General features: G+C 49.9%; 1 protein-coding gene across 1 annotated transcript; it reads left to right on the top strand.

Annotated features, from left to right (window-relative positions):
* Positions 1 to 59: 59 nt before the first annotated feature.
* On the top strand, positions 60 to 13,372 carry LOC308580653 (kyphoscoliosis peptidase-like). Its single transcript, XM_081182617.1, has 8 exons — positions 60 to 345; positions 2,486 to 2,542; positions 5,473 to 5,555; positions 6,141 to 6,249; positions 7,016 to 7,127; positions 8,752 to 8,940; positions 10,738 to 10,928; positions 12,252 to 13,372. The coding sequence occupies exons 1-8, from the start codon at positions 252 to 254 to the stop codon at positions 13,151 to 13,153; spliced, it is 1,737 nt and encodes a 578-aa protein (XP_081038743.1). The 5' UTR covers positions 60 to 251; the 3' UTR covers positions 13,154 to 13,372.
* Positions 13,373 to 19,248: the final 5,876 nt, after the last annotated feature.

Here is a 19,248-nt window from a genome sequence, read left to right as displayed (position 1 = left end):
GATGACATCACCTCCAGCCAGGGGAGGGGGAGGGAAGGCTGGTCCTCTGAGCATCTGCAGCAAGTAGTCACCTGTGCTTTTTAGACCTGCTCAGAAATGCTTCACAGCCATGAGCTTGACCAAGAGACTTGCTAGCTGCCTCCCTTTCTTTAGAATGTCACCTTAGAGATATAAAACCACAGGCATGGAAAGGACCCGAATATGACATCCAGGCTACCCCCCACCCTCTGGTCCTATGACTTTGTGTTCCTATGGATTCTTCAGTAACTCGTTCTCTGTGTGTGTATGTTCCTGGCGCTGCAGGACTCCAGATATTTCCCCACCGGATGAGGCAGGACAATGAAGGTAAGGCCTCCTCCGTATGGCCATACATTTGGGATAGGCACAGCGGTTGTAGATGAGCCCAAGGCACAATTTTGGACTAAAGCGTTGCGGGCAAACGAGAACAGCATAGGAGGCTGCCTTATACAGTGGTACCTTAGGTTAAGAACTTAATTCGTTCTGGAGGTCCGTTCTTAACCTGAAACTGTTCTTAACCTGAGGTACCACTTTAGCTAATGGGGCCTCCCGCTGCCGCCGCCACACAATTTCTTTTCTCATCCTGAGGTAAAGTTCTTAACCTGAATTACTACTTCTGGAGTCTGTAACCTGAAGTGGCTGTAACCTGAAGCGGCTGTAACCCGAGGTACCATTGTACTGGGATGGAGACTCAGTCTACGACATGATGATGCTCAGTCCGCTGATCTCCCCCGCAACTGCCCCAATTTCTCTTTTTATATCTAAAGTTTGGGGATGTTTTAATGTTTGATGTTTAATATTCTGTTGAGAGCTGCCCAGAGTGGTGGGGAAACCCAGCCAGACGGGCGGGGTATAAATATTAAATCATTATTATTATTATTATAAGGAGCCATAAAAGACGGACAATCTTCATCACACCACCTCTCCTCTGCCCCCACTTCTTCCCCGACCTTATACTGAATACAACACTAATGTCTTATATCAAATGTAATCTGTAGAAAAGAATTTACAACCTGAAAAAAGCGACAATGCACATACTTTTGTAAACCAAGAAAATCTTAATAAAAATATATTTTTTTTAAAAAAAAGAGAAGACCAGCAGTCTAAAGACCAGCACCAGGATGAGAGAAAGTGGTGCTTTCAGTTTAGTTGTTGAATTTCCAGCAGCCCCAGCAAGCATGGCCCATGGTCAGAGATGATGGGAGTTGCAATATATGTTTTTAATGTACATATTGACACCTGCCACCCCAATCTCCATGAGTGGTGCAATATTTTAGGGGTTGCAGGCATGGTCACCCGGGTCTGTGTTTTCTTTGGGGACAATGAGCCCCAACAAAGACTGGTGTCTTTATGATATATGGTTTATTTGCACCTATATACAGTGGTGCCCCGCAAGACGAACGCCTTGCAAGACAGAAAACTCGCTAGACGAAAGAGTTTTCCGTTTTGGAGGTGCTTCGCAAAACGAATCTCCTATGGGCTTGCTTCACAAGATGACAATGTCTTGCGAGTTCCTGCAGGTTCCCCCCCCTTTTTCTAAGCCGCTAAGCCGCTTATCAGCTGATCCGATAAGCCGATAAGCCGCTAAAAGCCGCTAATAGCGCTAGTCCGCTAATCCGTCAATGGGCTTGCTTCGCAAGACGAAAAAAACACTAGACGAAGAGAATCACAGAACGGATTCTTTTCGTCTTGCAAGGCACCACTGTACAAATTGCACCTAAATGGAGGGATTATGGAGCATTCACATCCTATCAGGATTGGATTCAAAGGGCAGCAAAAATCCCTCCTCTGCCTCTCTTTGTTTCAGCCTGTCGTCCCCAGCTCACTTGGACTTCTGCCCCTCATTCTGCTTCTCTCTGTGAACCTCCTCCCAGCCTAGGACATTCAAAGCTGTAACCCTAAACCTTGCCTTTGCCTCTGCCCACAAACACTCAGTCCCCTTGGCCTGCCACTCTTGCCCTATAATGGTTTCCTAGTTGGGCCATCGCTGGCCTTTGTCCCCTGCTAATGGCCCTTCCAGCAAGCTCTGCTCAGAGGTGGCTTGGCTTACTAGCCTAACTAAATCCAGGTGGGTTCCATGTTTGGCAAAGTTTAATCAAGCCTTGATTAATTCTAACTTTGAATAAAGCATAACACATTTTGGGGGATCTAGCTCCCCCCAACTCATAACGATACAGTGGTACCTCTGGTTGTGAACAGGATCCGTTCCAGAGGCCCGTCCGCAACATGAAAAGAGCGCAACCTGAAGCGCCGTATCTGTGCAGGTGCGCAGTGCGATTTGGCGCTTGTGCGCATGCGCAAAGCACGATTTAGCGCTTCTGCACATGTGGGAGCAGCGAAAGCTGGAAGTAACCCTTTCTGGTATTTCCGGGTTGCCGCGGGACGTAACCTGAAAGAACGTAACATGAAGCAAATGTAACATGAGGTATGACTGTATTGTCTCACCCCAACAATACCAATTTCATAGGTTATCAGGATGACGGAGAACAAGGATCAACGCTGTCTCAGAGACAAGATCTGTATGGTAAATGCAAATTATTTGTTATATATGACTACGGACCTGTATCTCAACCATAGGGAACCTTTCGCCCTCCAGATGTTGTTGGATGACAACTCCCATCTGGCCCTGGAAGCATGGCCAGTGGCAAAGGATGATGGGAGTTGTAGTTCAGCAGCATCTGGAGGGCCAAACATCCCCACACCTCCTGTGTGTCATAGTAGAGAAAGCATGTGCCCATGTGTGCATCCACCATACACACGTCATGAGATATTCTGGGAACATGGCTTGCATGGTAAATATTAGCTGCACTGCACCCTTGCCTCCAGGACTGGCCCTATATTTAGGCAGAGTGGGAGGGGGGCATGTCTGGCACCAGATGCTCATCAGGAGAAGGGGGAACAGGCAGTGGCGGATCAGAGGGCAGATCTCTGCATGCTGTGCAGCCTGCTTTGCACCTTCTCCATTGGCCTGTGTGGGAATGTTGTCGATGGTAGGAGAGGATATATTGATTACCGTACTTTTCTGTCTATAAGAAGCCCCCATGTATTAAAGGTAAAGGGATGCCTGATCATTAGGTCCAGTTGTGACCGACTCTGGGGTTGCGGTGCTCATCTCGCTTTATTGGCCGAGGGAGCCGGCGTACAGCTTCCGGGTCATGTGACCAGCATGACTGAGCCGCTTCTGGTGAACCAGAGCAGCGCACAGAAATGCTGTCTACCTTCCCTACCTATTTATCTACTTGCACTTTGACATGCTTTTGAACTGCTAGGTTGGCAGGAGCAGGGCTGAGCAACGGGAGCTCACCCCATCGCGGGGATTTGAACCACCGACCTTCTGATCGGCAAGTCCTGGGCTCTGTGGTTTAACCCACAGCGCCACCTGCATCCCCATGTATTAGACGCCCCCTATTTTGGGGGACTCTAATTTAAGAAAATGGGGGGAGATGGCACAGAGTTGTTGAGCTTTTATTGGGGGGGGGTTGTCAAAAATCGCTCACACGCACGCATTGCAAAATCCGCCTCCCGTCTGTCCCATCACCGGCAGAAGCTACCAATTGCCCGCCTAACTGCCAGAGCGTCGGCCAATCAACACTACCCATTGATGCAGCAACCAATAACACGCACAATAGCCGCTGACAGCTGCAGCAGCAACCAATCAAACATCCACCCTATGCATTACCTAAGTGTAAGATGGCCCCCAATTTTTAGCATGGTTTTTAAAGAAAAAAACAGTCTTATACAAGGAAAAGTACGGTAAATATTGTCCTTCCTCACGCTAGTGAGCTGGTCACAGAGTACATTCCTCTGTGTATTTCAGGAAGCTAGTTGGTAGATTCGTTCAAATTTCTTGAGTTAAGCAATCCAGTCTGGCTTGTCCAGATCAGGTTATTCCTGGTGAATTGCCCTTTATTCCCTCTTAAAACAATAAGGACACAACAGTCTTCTTTAAAAGTAATGATAAGAAGTTTACTTACATTCAGTTCACAGTATGATCCTGAAGGCAGGCTTTAGCTTGTAGTTACAGAAGAGAGTGTGAGTTCATCCCATATGGGGATTGAGCCCATGTGCTGCTGACTGAGAGCCAGCAGACAGCAAAAGGACCAAGAGAACAGCATCAAGAGAAGAAATGGCAAAAAGAGAGCAACAAGAGAGTCAGGAGAAGATGGCTGCATGACTAGCCCCTTTAAAGGGTCTGCCAGGGTAAAGCCCATCTACCTGGTCACACGCAGGGGGAGGATGCTCCAGACCAGGTGTGACAGGAAGTCCTCCTGGCTGGAGCAACATTCCCCTGTGTGTCCACTCTGGGCAAACAGGAAATGTTGTACTTGACTGCTACAGTGATGTAACATCTCACAGCCTGCTCTCCTCAGGTGTGGTGTCCCATCACCTGTGTTTAGCTTCTGTAAATGGAATGAGATGGGCGGGGTATGTAAAAAGAAAGAAAGAAAGAAAGAAAGAAAGAAAGAAAGAAAGAAAGAAAGAGTGTGGCGTGTGGGTGGGTCAGCCGGTACACTTGTCCATCATCTGAACCAGCCCGTGTGCAAAACCAGAGGCTTCAGTGTAAAGAGGACTTCCCTAAGGAGGTACCAATTGTTCCAGTGGGAGGTGCATGTGAAGTTAACATATGAGAGTGCTGGAGGTGAAATAGTTAAACAAGTTACCCAATCAGAACCCAGGGGGGTGGAGTCAGAGGGACTATAAAACAAGCTCTGGAAGGGGTGAAGGGAGTTCGTTGGGAGTTGGGTGGTTGGTTGGAGTGGGAGTGAATTGGGATAGAGTCTGTGGGTAGGTTGAGTTAGGGTAGCGAAATAAGCTGAGTTAAGGGCTAGGAAGACAAGTAAATATCTGAGAGGTGGTTTAGTGAGGGAGGGCAGGTAGAGGAAGTTATAGGTCTGGGTAGGCAGCCCATGATTGTAATTGACCGATACCGTTTATGAAACCACACTCTTGTTAAACTGCAATAAATAAACAGAAGTTTATGTTCCAATTTAACCCTGACTGGACTCAGTATTGTACCAGGTAGGGCCTGGGTGGTGGCAGCGAGAAATAAAGTGGTGGCACAGGGATCAATGGACGGTGAAACGTCCGGGGGCCCTGTGTGATCGCCACAGTGCAAAGCTTGCTATTCCGTTCACCATATTTGTCAACTACGGTCCAAGAAATAGAATCGTCTAAAATTGTCTTGTGTGAAGGCAGATCAAAATCTGCTCCAGCGCTGTCTCACTGGTTCTCTTTCTCTATGGCCATGTTAGCAGAGAAACACTGGTAAATGTGTAAAAACCTCCACTCTGGGTTTTACTTGGGGAGTAGAAAATGCCCGATATCTGTGGCCTTTTAAATTTGCTGCAGTTCGGCCATTTCAGTCCCATTGTAGGTCCTCCTCCATTTCTCTTCTTGCCTTATTCTACTGAACTTGCGCTGGTTCTAGAATGACTTTTCCATGTTTGTTCCCAGATTACCCATGGGATAAATCCAGCCTGAAGTCAATACCAATGGACTTGACGCAGTTTAAGGAACTAGATGACCATGCATCAACGGTATACTGTCTCTTACGGCGATATGATCCACATGGAATAATAGTCCTGTAAAGAATCTTCTAGGATGCTGAGAGGTGTTTTTTTTTTAAAAAAATGTGGATTTGGAATTGGACCCTAAGGATCCATTCCAACTCTACAATTCTATGATTCTATGACAGTACCTTTAAGTGTCCTTTCCTTATACGAAGCAACTTCTTCTGTCCACATGGAAGTTCACAGTGGGAAACATTATGATTCAAAACCCACCCCAAGCCTTACACAAAGGGGATTTGGCTCACCACTGAAGATTGTGGAAATAGCATGCCTGTGTAAAGAAAAAAGAAAGGCTAAGCATGCTTCATCCTTCAGAACAATTTTACTCGGGGATAAAATTTGATAGATTGATCAACTAGGATGCATACACTTACTCAGCTAACTGTGTATTCCTGAGCAGTTTTACGCAGAAGTAAGCTCCATTGAGTTCTGCAAGACTCTTTTTAGTGCATGTAGGATGGCAGGCACCCTAAGTTTTCTTTAGACAGCAGAAAGGAACTGGGTACTGCTCCTCCATGTTATCTTCTACAGTATTTACCTTTCCTGAAACAGGTGAATGTCAAGAACAACGTGAAAAAACTGGTGAATGTCTTGCTCCAAAAAGCCCACAGTGACCTGGAGAAAGTCCGAGCCATTTGGATGTGGACGTGCCATCATATAGGTAGGCGATCCCTCCAGACAACAGAACAACTCTTCTAGTGGTGTTATAGGAAAGCTCCTTTATATAGCATCGGATTAAAGCAGAGCCTTTGAAGGTGATTAACTGTTGTTTTGTGAACGAAATAGTAAAGGTAAAGGGACCCCTGGCCATTAGGTCCAGTCGTGGCCGACTCTAGGGTTGCAGCGCTCAACTCGCTTTACAGTGGTACCGCAGGTTAAGTACTTAATTCGTTTCGGAGGTCTGTTCATAATCTGAAACTGTTCTTAACCTGAAACACCACTTTAGCTAATGGGGCCTCCTGCTGCCACTGCGCCACGGGAGCACGAGTTCTGTTCTCATCCTGAAGCAAAGTTCTTAACCTGAGGTAATATTTCTGGGTTAGCAGAGTCTGTAACCTGAAGCGTATGTAACCCGAGGTACCACTGTATTGGCTGAGGGAGCCGGCGTTTACCTTCCCGCCAGAGCGGTACCTATTTAACTACTTGCACTTTGACGTGCTTTCGAAGTGCTAGGTTGGCAGGAGCTGGGATCGAGCAACTGGAGCTCACCCCGTCACGGGGATTTGAACTGCCGACCTTCTGATCGGCAAGCCCTAGGCTCTGTGGTTTAACCCACAGCACCACCCGCAGATACCCCTAATTGAACTGATTAGTTGCTCGTATCTTCTGCTAAAAGTTTCTGGTGTAGGTGAGGTTGCTGCAGTCCTTTATTGGTTGTGCATTGCAGACTTTGAGGTGACTGTCCATAAATGTCTTTATTCCTCCAGAATACGATGTGGAAGGATACCATAACAAGGTGCCTTCTGAGGCAACTGATGCTCTTCAGTCGGGAAAAAGCGCTTGTGGGGGATATGCTGGCCTCTTTGAAGAAATGTGCAGGTAATTCCTATTGGGCCCCAGAGTGCTGGAGAGCCACACGTCCCCCACACCTGCTCTATACAGGCGACTTTCAACATATCATTATGGAGACAAACTTGAGTCCCGCTACAGTCACTGGAAATCCTGCTTGGCCCCTCCCCACCATGCTTCCTTCAACAAAAACTTCTTGTACCTTTTAAAGCCCTTCTGTGCTGCCTTGAAAGCTTGTGCTAGATTCCATTCTCTCTCTCTCTTCAACATGCAAGCTGAGATTCTCAGGCTGTCCGATTAATAATAATAATAATAATAATAATAATAATAATAATAATAAACCCCGCCCATCAATATTTATACCCCGCCCATCTGGCTTGGTTTCCCCAGCCACTCTGGGCAGCTTCCAACACAATATTAAAATACAATAGTCTATTAAACATTAAAAGCTTCCCTGAACAGGGCTGCCTTCAGATGTCTTCTAAAAGTCTGGTAGTTGTTGTTCTCTTTGACATCTGATGGGAGGGTGTTCCACAGGGCAGGTGCCACTACCAAGAAGGCCCTCTGCCTGGTTCCCTGTAACTTGCAGTGAGGGAACCGCCAGAAGGCCCTCGGCACTGGACCTCAGTGTCCAGGTAGAATGATGGGGGTGGACATGCTCCTTCAAGTATACTGGACCGAGGCCATTTAGGGCTTTAAAGGTCAGCACGAACACTTTGAATTGTGCTCGGAAACGTACTGGGAGCCAGTGTAGGACTTTCAAAACCGGTGTTATGTGGTCTTGGCGGCTGCTCCCAGTCACCAGTCTAGCTCCCGCATTCTGGATTATTTGTAGTTTCCGAGTCACCTTCAAAGGTAGCCCCACGTAGAGTGCATTGCAGTAGTCCAAGCGGGAGATAACTAGAGCATGCACCACTCTGGCGAGACAGTCTGTGGGCAGGTAGGGTCTTAGCCTGCGTACCAGATGGAGCTGATAAACAGCTGCCCTGGACACAGAATTGACCTGTGCCTCCATGGACAGCTGTGAGTCCAAAATGACTTCCAGGCTGAGCACCTGGTCCTTCAGGGGCACAGTTACCCCATTCAGGACCAAGGAATCCCCCACACCTGCCCGCCTCCTGTCCCCCAAAATAATTGGCTTTAACAACAGTTTTTGTACCAGTGCAACATGCAACACAATGCAAAACTGGGGGATCTTGGGCCTTCCAGATGTTGTTCAACTACATCTCTCATCAGCCTTAGCAAGCTTGACCAACATCCAGGAATGATGGAAGCTGTAGGTCAGCAACATCAGGAGGACCAAAAGTTCTTGAAACCTGCAATATGTAGTTAAATGAGGCAGGCTGCTGCCACAATTGGACTTTTAGCACTACTGAGCCTGACATTTATTCAGAGTAAAGTAGCAGTCCTAGGTGGCATTTAGCATACTTCTGTTTCCTCCCTCAAAATCCCATCCTTAAGGGGCAAAATTGCACATCCTTAAGGGGCAAGATTGGACAATATAGGAAAAAGCCTAAAATGCCAGCTGTGGTTTGGCTTCTCCCTGAAAACAGAGCAAAATGAAGGATGCCCATTCTAATCCAAAAAAGCATTGATTGCAACCACAGTGCCTTGTTCACAATGCTGTTCTTGAATCCCTTTCTTTCCCCCTCAGTCTTGCAGGGATACAATGCAAGCAGCTGTCCGGCTTTGCCAAAGGGTTCCAATACAAACCAGGAAAAGTATTTGAGGGGAAGACTAATCATGTCTGGAATGCTGTTTATCTTGAAGGAAGGTGGCATCTTTTAGACAACACATGGGGCAGCGGCTGTGTGGATGACTCTTGTAGCAAGTTCACTTTCAGGTATGTTGTTAGGCAACAGAAAGCCTACTCAGAGTGTGGGACACAACAAGGGTATAGTGAACTTCCTTTGTTTTCAGATTTTTGTTTGGTTCGCTTGGACCACAAGTCAGAATGGGTGATTTGATAGCCACAGGGCATCAGCATGGAGTGTTGTGGTAGTGGTGGGACAATTAATAGGTTCTAGATCAGCCTTTCTCAACCTGTGGGTCCCCAGATGTTGTTGGACTACAACTCCCATCATCCCTGAGCTCTGGCCTTGCTAGCTAGGGGTGATGGGAGTTGTAGTTCAACATCATCTGGGGACCCATAGGTTGAGGAAGGCTGTTCTAGGGTATTATGCTTATCCTACATGTGTAGGATTTGGGGATCCTGGAGGCTGGGTCATTGCAACACAGCAGCCTTTCTCTACCAGGTGCCCTCCAACGGTTTTAGACTACCACTCCCATTGTCACTAACTATTGGGTCTCAGGCTTCAGGGACTCAGCTTCCTCCCACCCTCCCGCCCTTTGGCAGCAGATAAGCAAAACAAAGCGAAAGGAGTCCCTTACCGGATTTTTAATGACCATAGCCAGAGAACAAAGAATCAATTTCTAGGAACGAAGGTGCTCCCAATTAAGGGTTCCACCCACTTCCTCCCTAGTCGCCCACTTCACTTCTGCATCTTGCAACCTGATCTCGCAACTACTGTGCTTTCCGTGCAGCAACCTTATCTGCTCCCCTTGACCTTGGGCTGAGTGGATGGATGCTTTCCCGCGAAATGGAGTCTGTTCACTCTCTCTCTCCCAGCTGTTCACCACCCAGTTCTTCCCAACTTTGGTCTTCTGAACTATGTCCCTCTGCAAACCACTGTTCCAAATCTATACTGCTCCACTGCTCCTGGGAAGATTCAGGATCCTGAGCAGGAGCAGGGGGCGGGGGCAGTGGCGTAGCGTGGGTTGTCAGCACCCGGGGCAAGGCAAGTAATTTGCGCCCCCTAACCCATGGGGCAGAGAGCTGCGAGTGCGAGCGCGGCCCCCCCAGATGTTGCGCCCGGTGCGGCCAACCCCCCCTGCACCCCCAAGCTACGCCACTGGGCGGGGGAGGCTGTCCCCATTCCTCTCAGTGCAGCCCTCCGCAGCACGGTCCCTGACATTGGGCCACATTGGCTGTGGTTGATGGGTCATAGAGTTCAGTCAAACGTGGAGGGAATCAGACTGGGGAAGGCTGGATGAGTAGATCATTCAGTTCCTAAACAGTGGCTAGTGTTAACTATGGACATGCTTGTCAAATAAAGCATTGTTGTCATTAAGAAGAGGAAGAAGAAGAAGAGTTTGGATTTGATATCCCGCTTTATCACTACCCGAAGGAGTCTCAAAGCGGCTAACAATCTCCTTTCCCTTCCTCCCCCGCAACAAACATTCTGTGAGGTGAGTGGGGCTGAGAGACTTCAGAGAAGTGTGACTGGCCCAAGGTCGCCCAGCAGCTGCATGTGGAGGAGCGGAGACGCAAACTCGGTTCCCCACATTACGAGTCCACCGCTCTTAACCACTATGCCACACTGGCACAGATTTGGGTGAGAAAACAGGCTGTGTCTATTCAAGGATCTGGTTTCCAAACTGTTCACCTGTGTGGTTGTGGGGGAGGGAGTTGGAATGAGGCTTGCTATGTTTCATTCCCAACATGCTAAGCTATGGTTTCACTTCATATCTGAACAAGGCCTAGAAGTATTCCACAATCATTTTTAGATAGCTTTCTCTGTTTGACCCTGGTGCTGAGATTTCACGAAAGACTGCACAATTGCGCTTCCTCCTTCTGCAGGTACAATGAGTTTTACTTCCTTACCCATCCTGCTCTGTTTATTAACGATCACTTCCCAGAAGACCACAGCTGGCAGCTTCTGAAACGGACATTATCACTGCAGCAGTTTGAACGAAACGTATGGTATAAGTCTGCCTTTTATTCAGTAGGACTGACAGGCACATCCACGGCAACGTCAGTCATCGAAACAGGTAAAGTCAATCAGAAGCATCTGTCTTGTTGCTTTTGGCAGTCACAGTTACGCTGACAATGAGTCTCATGTCCTTTTAAGATGCTAAGGCAGGGATGGGGAACCTGAGGTTGCTAGACTACAACCCCCATCATCACTGACAATTGGTCGTGCTAGTTGGAGTCCCACAACAGCAAGAAGGCCACACAGGTTCCTCACCCCTAATCAAGCAGACACAGAACTCAGTGGGTCTTCCAAGATGTGAAGGAGGCTCAGGAAATCTGTTATCTTTCTCGGAATTGTTAGGTACAGATGATTATGAGGCAGCTGAATTGTCCTTGGTCTGTTTTGATTATCCCTGTTCATTATATTACTCCTGGCAAACAAGGCCATTCTGTGGCCTTCATGGAGTTGTCAGGTTAATTAAAAATAACAATCAAGATAAAGTAAAGCCTGAGGGGAGAAACAACCTACAGGTGGTTAGTTGCTCAAGGACGGGTCATTGAGGGAAGAACAGATTGCCTGTTTCCCATCTACAAGGGGCAAGGGTGGCACTGTGGGTTATTCGCCTAGCACTTGCCGATCAGAAGGTCGATGGTTCGAATCCCCGCGACGGGGTGAGCTCCCGTTGCTCAGTCCCTGCTCCTGCCAACCTAGCAGTTCGAAAGCACGTTAAAGTGCAAGTAGATAAATAGGTACCGCTCCGGCGGGAAGGTAAACGGCGTTTCCATGCGCTGCTCTTGTTCGCCAGAAGGGGCTTAGTCATGCTGGCCACATGACCCGGAAGCTGTACGTTGGCTCCCTCGGCCAATAAAGTGACATGAGCGCCGCAACCCCAGAGTCGGTCACGACTGGACCTAATGGTCAGGGGTCCCTTTACCTTTAATTTCAATGGGTCTACTCATATATGGGTGTAACCCTATTTCTCACAGCAAGGTGGCAGAAAATCCATAGGGGAAAACCCATTCATGGGGATTTAAAATAGAAATACAGTGGTACCTCAGTTTACATACGCTTCAGGTTACATATGCTTCAGATTACAGACTCCGCTAACCCAGAAATAGTGCTTCAGGTTAAGAACTTTGCTTCAGGATGAGAACAGAAATCATGCTCTGGCGGCGCGGTGGCAGCAGGAGGCCCCATTAGCTAAAGTGGTGCTTCAGGTTAAGAACAGTTTCAGGTTAAGTACGGACCTCCGGAACGAATTAAGTACTTAACCTGAGGTACCACTGTATTAACAAGTACAGAAAAACCATTACTTTTTGCCCCTTCCAACTTTTTTAATCAATTCCTGTTGCATACAAAAACATGTCGACATCAAAAAACCTTTGCTTTTCTTTCACAGAAAACGGCAAGGCAACTGTTTTCATTGAGAGTCATTCTCCGACGCTCTTCCTCTGCAAGCTCAACGGGGCAAACGAACACTGCTTTATGAACCTGCAGAGGAACGGGATGACCCTGGAAGTGTATCCTCAGGAGGTGGGGACTCATAGTTTGGACATCTTCGCCAAACCTTCCAGGAGCAAGGAGGAGAACTACAGCCACGTGGTGGAATACTCCCTGGTGTGCCCATCTGTGGACAAGAGCTTCTGCTTGCCCAAGCTGCTCATCCAGCCTGTGGGGCCCAGCTGGCAGTCGGAGGAGAAGGGTATCCTGGGAGCCTCGCCTGCCAGTCCGATTGTCCACACTGATGACGGACGCTGCGTTGTCACCTTCACTCGAAGTAGAGACCTGGATCTCTTTGCCACCCTGGACTCTGAGGCCAGCAGCACGTCGGAGGACTTGCGGAGGCGTCACATCTGGACCACTCGCCAAGATGCCCATGTTGAGTTGAAGATACAGCTCCCTCACGCAGGGACCTTTGCTCTTCACATCTGGGCAAAGAAAGCATCCGATCCGGGCAACAGTCACTGCGCCCTCAGCTACCTCCTCTCCTGCCCAAACAAGAGTGTGTTGTGGCCGGTTTTTCCACAGAGTTATACCAACTGGGAGGATGCCTTTGAGCTGGTGGCACCAGTTGCCGGGGTCTTGCCGGCCAACCGCGATGTGACATTTAAGCTCAAACTGCCTGGCGTAGATGAGGTGTCTGTCGAATGCGGAAATTCTCGCCGACTGACTCTTAGCGAAGACGGTTTCTGGGAGGGAACCTGCAGCACCTCGTGTGGCCCCAGGGTGACAGTGATGATATCAAAAAATGGCAGCCACTCCTTCTGGGCCCTGCTGGACTACAAAGTGGAAAGTCACTAGCTAGGAGAGGAGAAAATTCAACTATGTAAAAAGATCTACGCTTACTGGAAGAGAGGGAAACGGTAACCCATCGTTAACCACAGCTTGTATGTTAACCAGGTATAACCGGGGGAAATACTAGCAGTCGGATACTGGAGTATCTGATATTACGAGACTAAGGGCATGGGGAAGTGGTCCGAACAATAACCCTATAATTAAAGTAAGGGAAGGCAGATGAAAGATACTCAGAGTCGCAAAGTGATTTCATGCTCTTTATTCAGCTCATAGTGGTGAGGAGGAATGGATGAAAGTCCCCTCACAGTATCTACTTTATATACATTATTTACACAATGGGCTGCACATGATTGGCTAATTCCGGAATTCTACTGTCAGCCAATCTGGTTGTGGATTCACTTCTATCTGGAGCAGGATTGGGTGGTTCCTGCCAACCAATCATACTGCTGCATTGTTCTAGGACCAATCAGACTGCTGCATTCTGAATCCTATTGTTCTAGGACCAATCAGACTGCTGCAGTTTGGATCCTATTCAACTCAGTACATAACACCCCTCCCCTCTAAGTTCCAGTCCTGCCCGGGAGGTCGCATTCATAGTCCTCAAGGTATGCCAGTGGCCTACGTGTGCGTTGCGGCCTGGGGTGTTCCCTGGTCCGGGCTCCAGGTTCTGGCTCGTGTTCCAAGGATGCTGGCTGTGATGGGGCTGTTTGGTCTGGTGCAACCGGCTCGCTCAGTCGTGGTTCTGGTTCCGGTGTCCTTTCGGCCTCACGGGTCCTCTCTGTATTTACTGATTCTGCCTCTCCTGCTGGACCCTCCTGCTCTATGGGCCTCACTGCCCCGCTGTTCCCTTGGGACTCCTCTGACCTGTGCTCCTCCTGGGTTTCTCCCGGGAATCGTCACCGTATCTGGTTGCAGTGGCAGTGCCAGCATTGCCCCCCATCCGTTAGCACCTTGTACGACACTGGGCCAGTGACCCTGGTGACTGTGGCGGGTACCCATGCTGGGCCTGCCCCAAAATTCTTTGCGTACACTGGGTACTGGGCCTCGAAGGTCCAGGGGTTCCTGCCTTCCCCCACCACTACCTCATCCTGAGCTCTATAGGGTGAAGGCGGTCCAATCTGATTGCAAGGCGCCAACCCATTAGTAGTTCAGTGGGGCTCCGGCCAGTCGTTGAGCTGGGGGTGCTGTGCTGTGCTAGAAGGAATGTGGCAAGGCGGTACTCCCAGTCCCCTTGCGTCATGCGGCGAAGGGTGTCCTTGGTGGTCCGCACCATGCGTTCTGCTTGGCCATTGGCGGCAGGGTGGAAAGGCGCCGAACGGATGTGGCGGATGGCGTTCTGCGCTGTGAAGGTTTGGAATTCTCCTGACGTAAATGCAGTCCCGTTGTCTGAGACGAGAGTGTCAGGGAGCCCGTGGGTTGCAAACAGCCTGCGTAGTACCCGGATGGCTGTGGACGTGGAAGTGGACGGTACCAGTGTGACTTCCAGCCATTTGGTGTAGGAGTCCACCACTATGAAGAATGTTTTCCCCTGAAAGGGGCCAGCGAAATCCACATGCAGGCGTGACCATGGTGCTCGGGCGGACTCCCAGGACTGGACTGGGGCCCTTGGGGGATCTGGGCGGGATTCTTGGCAGGCCTGTCAGTGTTTGACCCAGGCCTCTATCTCTCCATTGATCCCCGGCCACCACACATAACTCCTGGCAAGGGCCTTCATTCTTACTACCCCTGGATGTGTCTCGTGTAGGGCTGTGAGGACCCTTTTGCGGAGGGGCTGGGGAACAACGACTCTGCTTCCCCATAACAGGCACCCCTTGTGGGCCGACAGTTTATGTTTGTGGGTTGTGTAGCCGGCGAATTCTGGCCCGGGGCTGCTGCTGGGCCATCCCCTCCACACCCAGTCCAGGACCCGGGAGATGACCCTATCTTTCTTGGAATGGTGTGCAACTTCTTGTGCCTGAATGGGGCGGTCGGGAAGCAGCTCCAGGCTCATAACCTCTTGTGCAGGTGCTGGGTCAGGGCCTGTTTCCGGTAGTAGTAGCCTGCTGAGGGCGTCCGCATGGCCCATCGCCTTCCCAGGTTGGTGAATCAGTGCATACTGGTAGCTGGCAAGGAAGATTGACCACCTGAGGACGCGAGGAGACAGCACTTGGGGGGTCTGCTTTTCGGGGGCAAACAAGCCAAGCAACGGCTTGTGGTCAGTCACCACGGTGAAGGGCCGCCTGTACAAGAAATCATGGAATTTTTTCACTCCCTTCACGATTGCCAGCCCCTCCTTGTCGATTTGTGAGTAGTTCCTCTCGGTTGCGTTGAGTGTCTGGGAAAAGTACGCCACCGGTACCTCTCTTCCATCCGGGAGTTGGTGCCCCAGGACAGTGCCAATGCCATAGGGTGAGGCGTCGCATGCTAGCACCACTGGCAGCCTCTCATTGAAGTGTGCCAAGACTGAGTTTGAGACAAGCAAGTCCTTGACTGCCTGGAATGCGGCCTCCTGGCGCTGGCCCCACACCCAAGGGGCCCGCTTGTCCAGGAGTCTGTGTAGGGGCTCCGCTACCACCGCTTTGTGGGGAAGGAAGGAATGGTAAAAGTTCAATAGTCCCAATAAGGCCTGAAGTTCAGTCTTGCTCTTGGGCGCTGGGGCATCACAAATGGCCCATACCTTGTCCCCAGTCGGGTGGACCCCTTCTGCATCCACCATAAATCCCAGAAAGTCCACCTGAGGCACTCCTAGTAGACATTTTTCCCACTTCACCTTGAGACCCGCCGTCTGGAAACGGTGCAGAACGGTGCGGAGGCGGTCCTCAAACTCCTCTGGTGTGGGCCCGGCAATCAACACATCATTGAAGAAGGGGGTGACGCCAGGAATCCCTTTAAGGAGAGAGTCCATTAGATTCTGGAATATGCCTGGTGCCACGCTGACCCCGAATTGCAGCCGCTTTACCCTGAACGCTCCTCTGTGCGTCACAATCGTCTGTGCCTCTGCTGTGGCCTCATCTACTGGCAGCTGTTGATATGCTTGGGCCAAGTCCAGCTTGCCAAAAATTTTCGACCCAGCCAGGGTGGCAAGGACATGGCTGACCACTGGCACTGGGTATGCGTGGGCCGTGAGGGCCTTGTTTATGGTACATTTGTAGTCTGCGCAGATGCGGACCAAACCATTAGGCTGGACGGGTGTGACGATTGGGGTTTCCCAGGGGGCATTAGGCACCGGCTCCAGCACTCCTTGCTCCATGAGTCGGTCCAATTCCTCGTCTATACGGGGTTTCAAGGCGAACGGGACCCGGCGGGCCTTGAGCCTGACCGGTTGTACTGCGGGGTCAAGCTGTAGTGCAATGGGGGGGCCCGTATACTGTCCCAATTTCCCGTCAAAACCCCCTGGAAATTCCTTGCATATGGCGTCCACGTCCACTTGTAAGCTAGTGTGGTTCACCCCGGTGACAGCTAGCCCCAGTGGTCCAAACCATGCCAATCCCAGTAAGCTAATGTAGGGGCCCTTGACCACAAGCAAGTCCAGTTGCCGCGTCCGCCCTCGGTATTGCACCCTGAAGGTCCCCACCCCCACTGTGAGGACCTTACGTTTCTGGAAGTCCCGTAGGGTGAATGGGGCCGGCCTGAGTTTGGGACCCCCAGTAGGACACAGTTTCCTTAAGGTCCTTGACGAGATTATGGATAGAGTTGAACCCGTGTCAAGCTCCATGTGGCATGGGCCCCCCTCTATCTGTACCTCTACATAAATTTTCTCTACGTTGGGGTGGGGCAACTGGTATACCCGGCAGTCCGTGAGCTCCGTCGAGTTGCCTTGGAGTGTTGGGCCCCGGGACCTGGGGCTCTTGGATTGGTCATCTGATGCCTGGTGTCGGGTGGGCCGAGCCCGACACACCCGGGCAATGTGTCCCGATTTTCTGCACTGCCTGCACTCTGCGTTGCGGAAACGGCAGGTCCTCCTCTCGTGACTCTCCCCGCAGCTTGCGCAGTTTCCTCCTTCTCGTCGAGGCAGCTGTGGTCTGTGCGCTGCTTGAGTGCGCTGCTGTACTCGGTGCACCTCCTCCCTGTTGGATCCTGAGTCGTCAGTGAGGTCTTCGTGGTGGACCCTCGGTTGGGATGGCAGGCTCGGCCGTGCCTCTTGCGTCGACCTCTCAGCAGCTTCCGTTGCCAGGGCCTCCGCCAGAGCGACCTGGAACGTTAGGTCCTTCTTAGCGTAGAGGCGTCGTTCCAGCTTCTCATCCTTCAGGCCACCGACGAGGCGGTCGTGAAGCATGTTCTCCAGCTCTGAGAAGTTGCAGAACCGGGCGGCTTGGCGGAGAGAGGTCACAAACCCAGTTATGGTTTCCCCAGGGGCTTGCCGCTTTGCGTAGAAGGCATTTCGACGAGCCACCACTGAGAGCTGCGGCGAAAAGTGCCCCTTCAGCTGTTCCATTATTGTTTTGTATGGAACAGTAGCAACGTCTTCAGGCGCAAGGAGAGCCCGGGCGACTTCAAACGTCTCCTCTCCGCAGACGCTGAAGAATATCGCCCTCTTCTTGGCGTCTTCTTCATCGGTGACCCCTTTGGCTTCTAGGAGGAAGGTGAAACGGGAGGCGTACGCTTCCCAGTCTCCAGATGCTGGGTTGAATGGCGAGAAGCTGCTGTTGGCTGCCATTCTGAGTTCCTTGTGTCCCAGAGCTGAAGCCTGGATACACGGTGCGAGGCAGCGGTGCCGGCAGGTGGCGGTGCTGCGGTGCTGTGTGTGGCAGTCAGCTCAGCGGGATCCCATCCTCATCACCAGTGAAAGATACTCAGAGTCGCAAAGTGATTTCATGCTCTTTATTCAGCTCATAGTGGTGAAGAGAAATGGATGAAAGTCCCCTCACAGTATCTACTTTATATACATTATTTACACAATGGGCTGCACATGATTGGCTAATTCCGGAATTCTACTGTAAGCCAATCAGGTTGTGGATTCACTTCTATCTGGAGCAGGATTGGGTGGTTCCTGCCAACCAATCATACTGCTGCATTGTTCTAGGACCAATCAGACTGCTGCATTCTGAATCCTATTGTTCTAGGACCAATCAGACTGCTGCAGTTTGGATCCTATTCAACTCAGTACATAACAGCAGACCTCTTAATAGTTGTTTTCTTTAAAGATGGAGTCTATTGTTATTGGTGTAACCAAAAGCAAGAAAATGCGGAACCACATACATTTTGAGAACGCTGTAAAATGGATTCGTCTATATACACATACCTGATGGCAAGCTTATAACTTTGGCTGGTTGCTACCCCTAAAAAAAAAGTTCATCAACACCTCTTTTTCTAAGAAAAAAAAGGCCTGGTTCCATCACAATTTAAACATAAAATATAGAGGGGGAAATGAGCAAGTAAATGGACCACATTCTGAACCAGGACTTCCTGCTCATGTTGAATGGACCACTCCAAAGTGTAATCTAAGGTGCTTATATGATGTGTGCCTATATAATGCCTTCACCATTAATATAAAAACATGCTCCCTGTAACTTAAGGCTTCCCATGGTTGTGGTGGTGGACTTACATATTCAACATTACAGTGGACAACATGAGAAGTCCGCTCTATTGCGAGGCCTTATTGGAGCAGAGTATAAAAACACTCCCCTCAAACATCAGTCATCTAACACGTGGACTCGGACGTTGCACTTCCACAAATAAATGCAGCAGCAGCAGCTACTTTGGAGCATTAGCCATACAGGTGCATTTACCTGTGCTTCATTTGAAACTGTAAAACCTGATCTCAAAAAAAGAGGGTGGGTGGACCTGCTAATTCATAGAATCATTTGTAACCAGGGACCCCTGGTGGCAAAAGAAAGTGAAACCACTCAACTCAGTTCACTTACTTGCCTTCAGTTCCGACGTAGGAAATGACACAGAATAATAGAATTGCAGAGTTCGAAGGGACCCTGCGGGTCATCTGGCATTGCAGGAATCTCAACTAAAGCAACCCTCATGGGGCCATCATGCAATTTATGGGGGAGGGCAGGCTTTATGTTAGTGGGCGCAGAACCTCAGTTTTTGTATTGATTTACTGGATTTGGAGGTGGGCAGCTGCTCCCTTATCCCCATTTGGTTCGGGGTCCTAACCCCCAGAGCAGCAG

This window comes from Podarcis bocagei (assembly GCF_964188305.1).
Source record: "Podarcis bocagei genome assembly, chromosome: 2".
In the NCBI taxonomy this organism is placed as follows: domain Eukaryota; kingdom Metazoa; phylum Chordata; class Lepidosauria; order Squamata; family Lacertidae; genus Podarcis; species Podarcis bocagei.
The sequence above is the reverse complement of the archived record's forward strand: the minus strand, read 5'-3'. Positions and strand labels throughout refer to the sequence as shown.

Coding starts and splice junctions, on each gene's coding strand:
- LOC308580653 (XM_081182617.1), top strand. CDS start 252: ATGGATTCTTCAGTAACTCGTTCTCTGTGTGTGTATGTTCCTGGCGCT. Junction 5,556..6,140: donor TAGATGACCATGCATCAACG/GTATACTGTCTC, acceptor TTCCTGAAACAG/GTGAATGTCAAGAACAACGT. Junction 10,929..12,251: donor AACGTCAGTCATCGAAACAG/GTAAAGTCAATC, acceptor TTTCTTTCACAG/AAAACGGCAAGGCAACTGTT.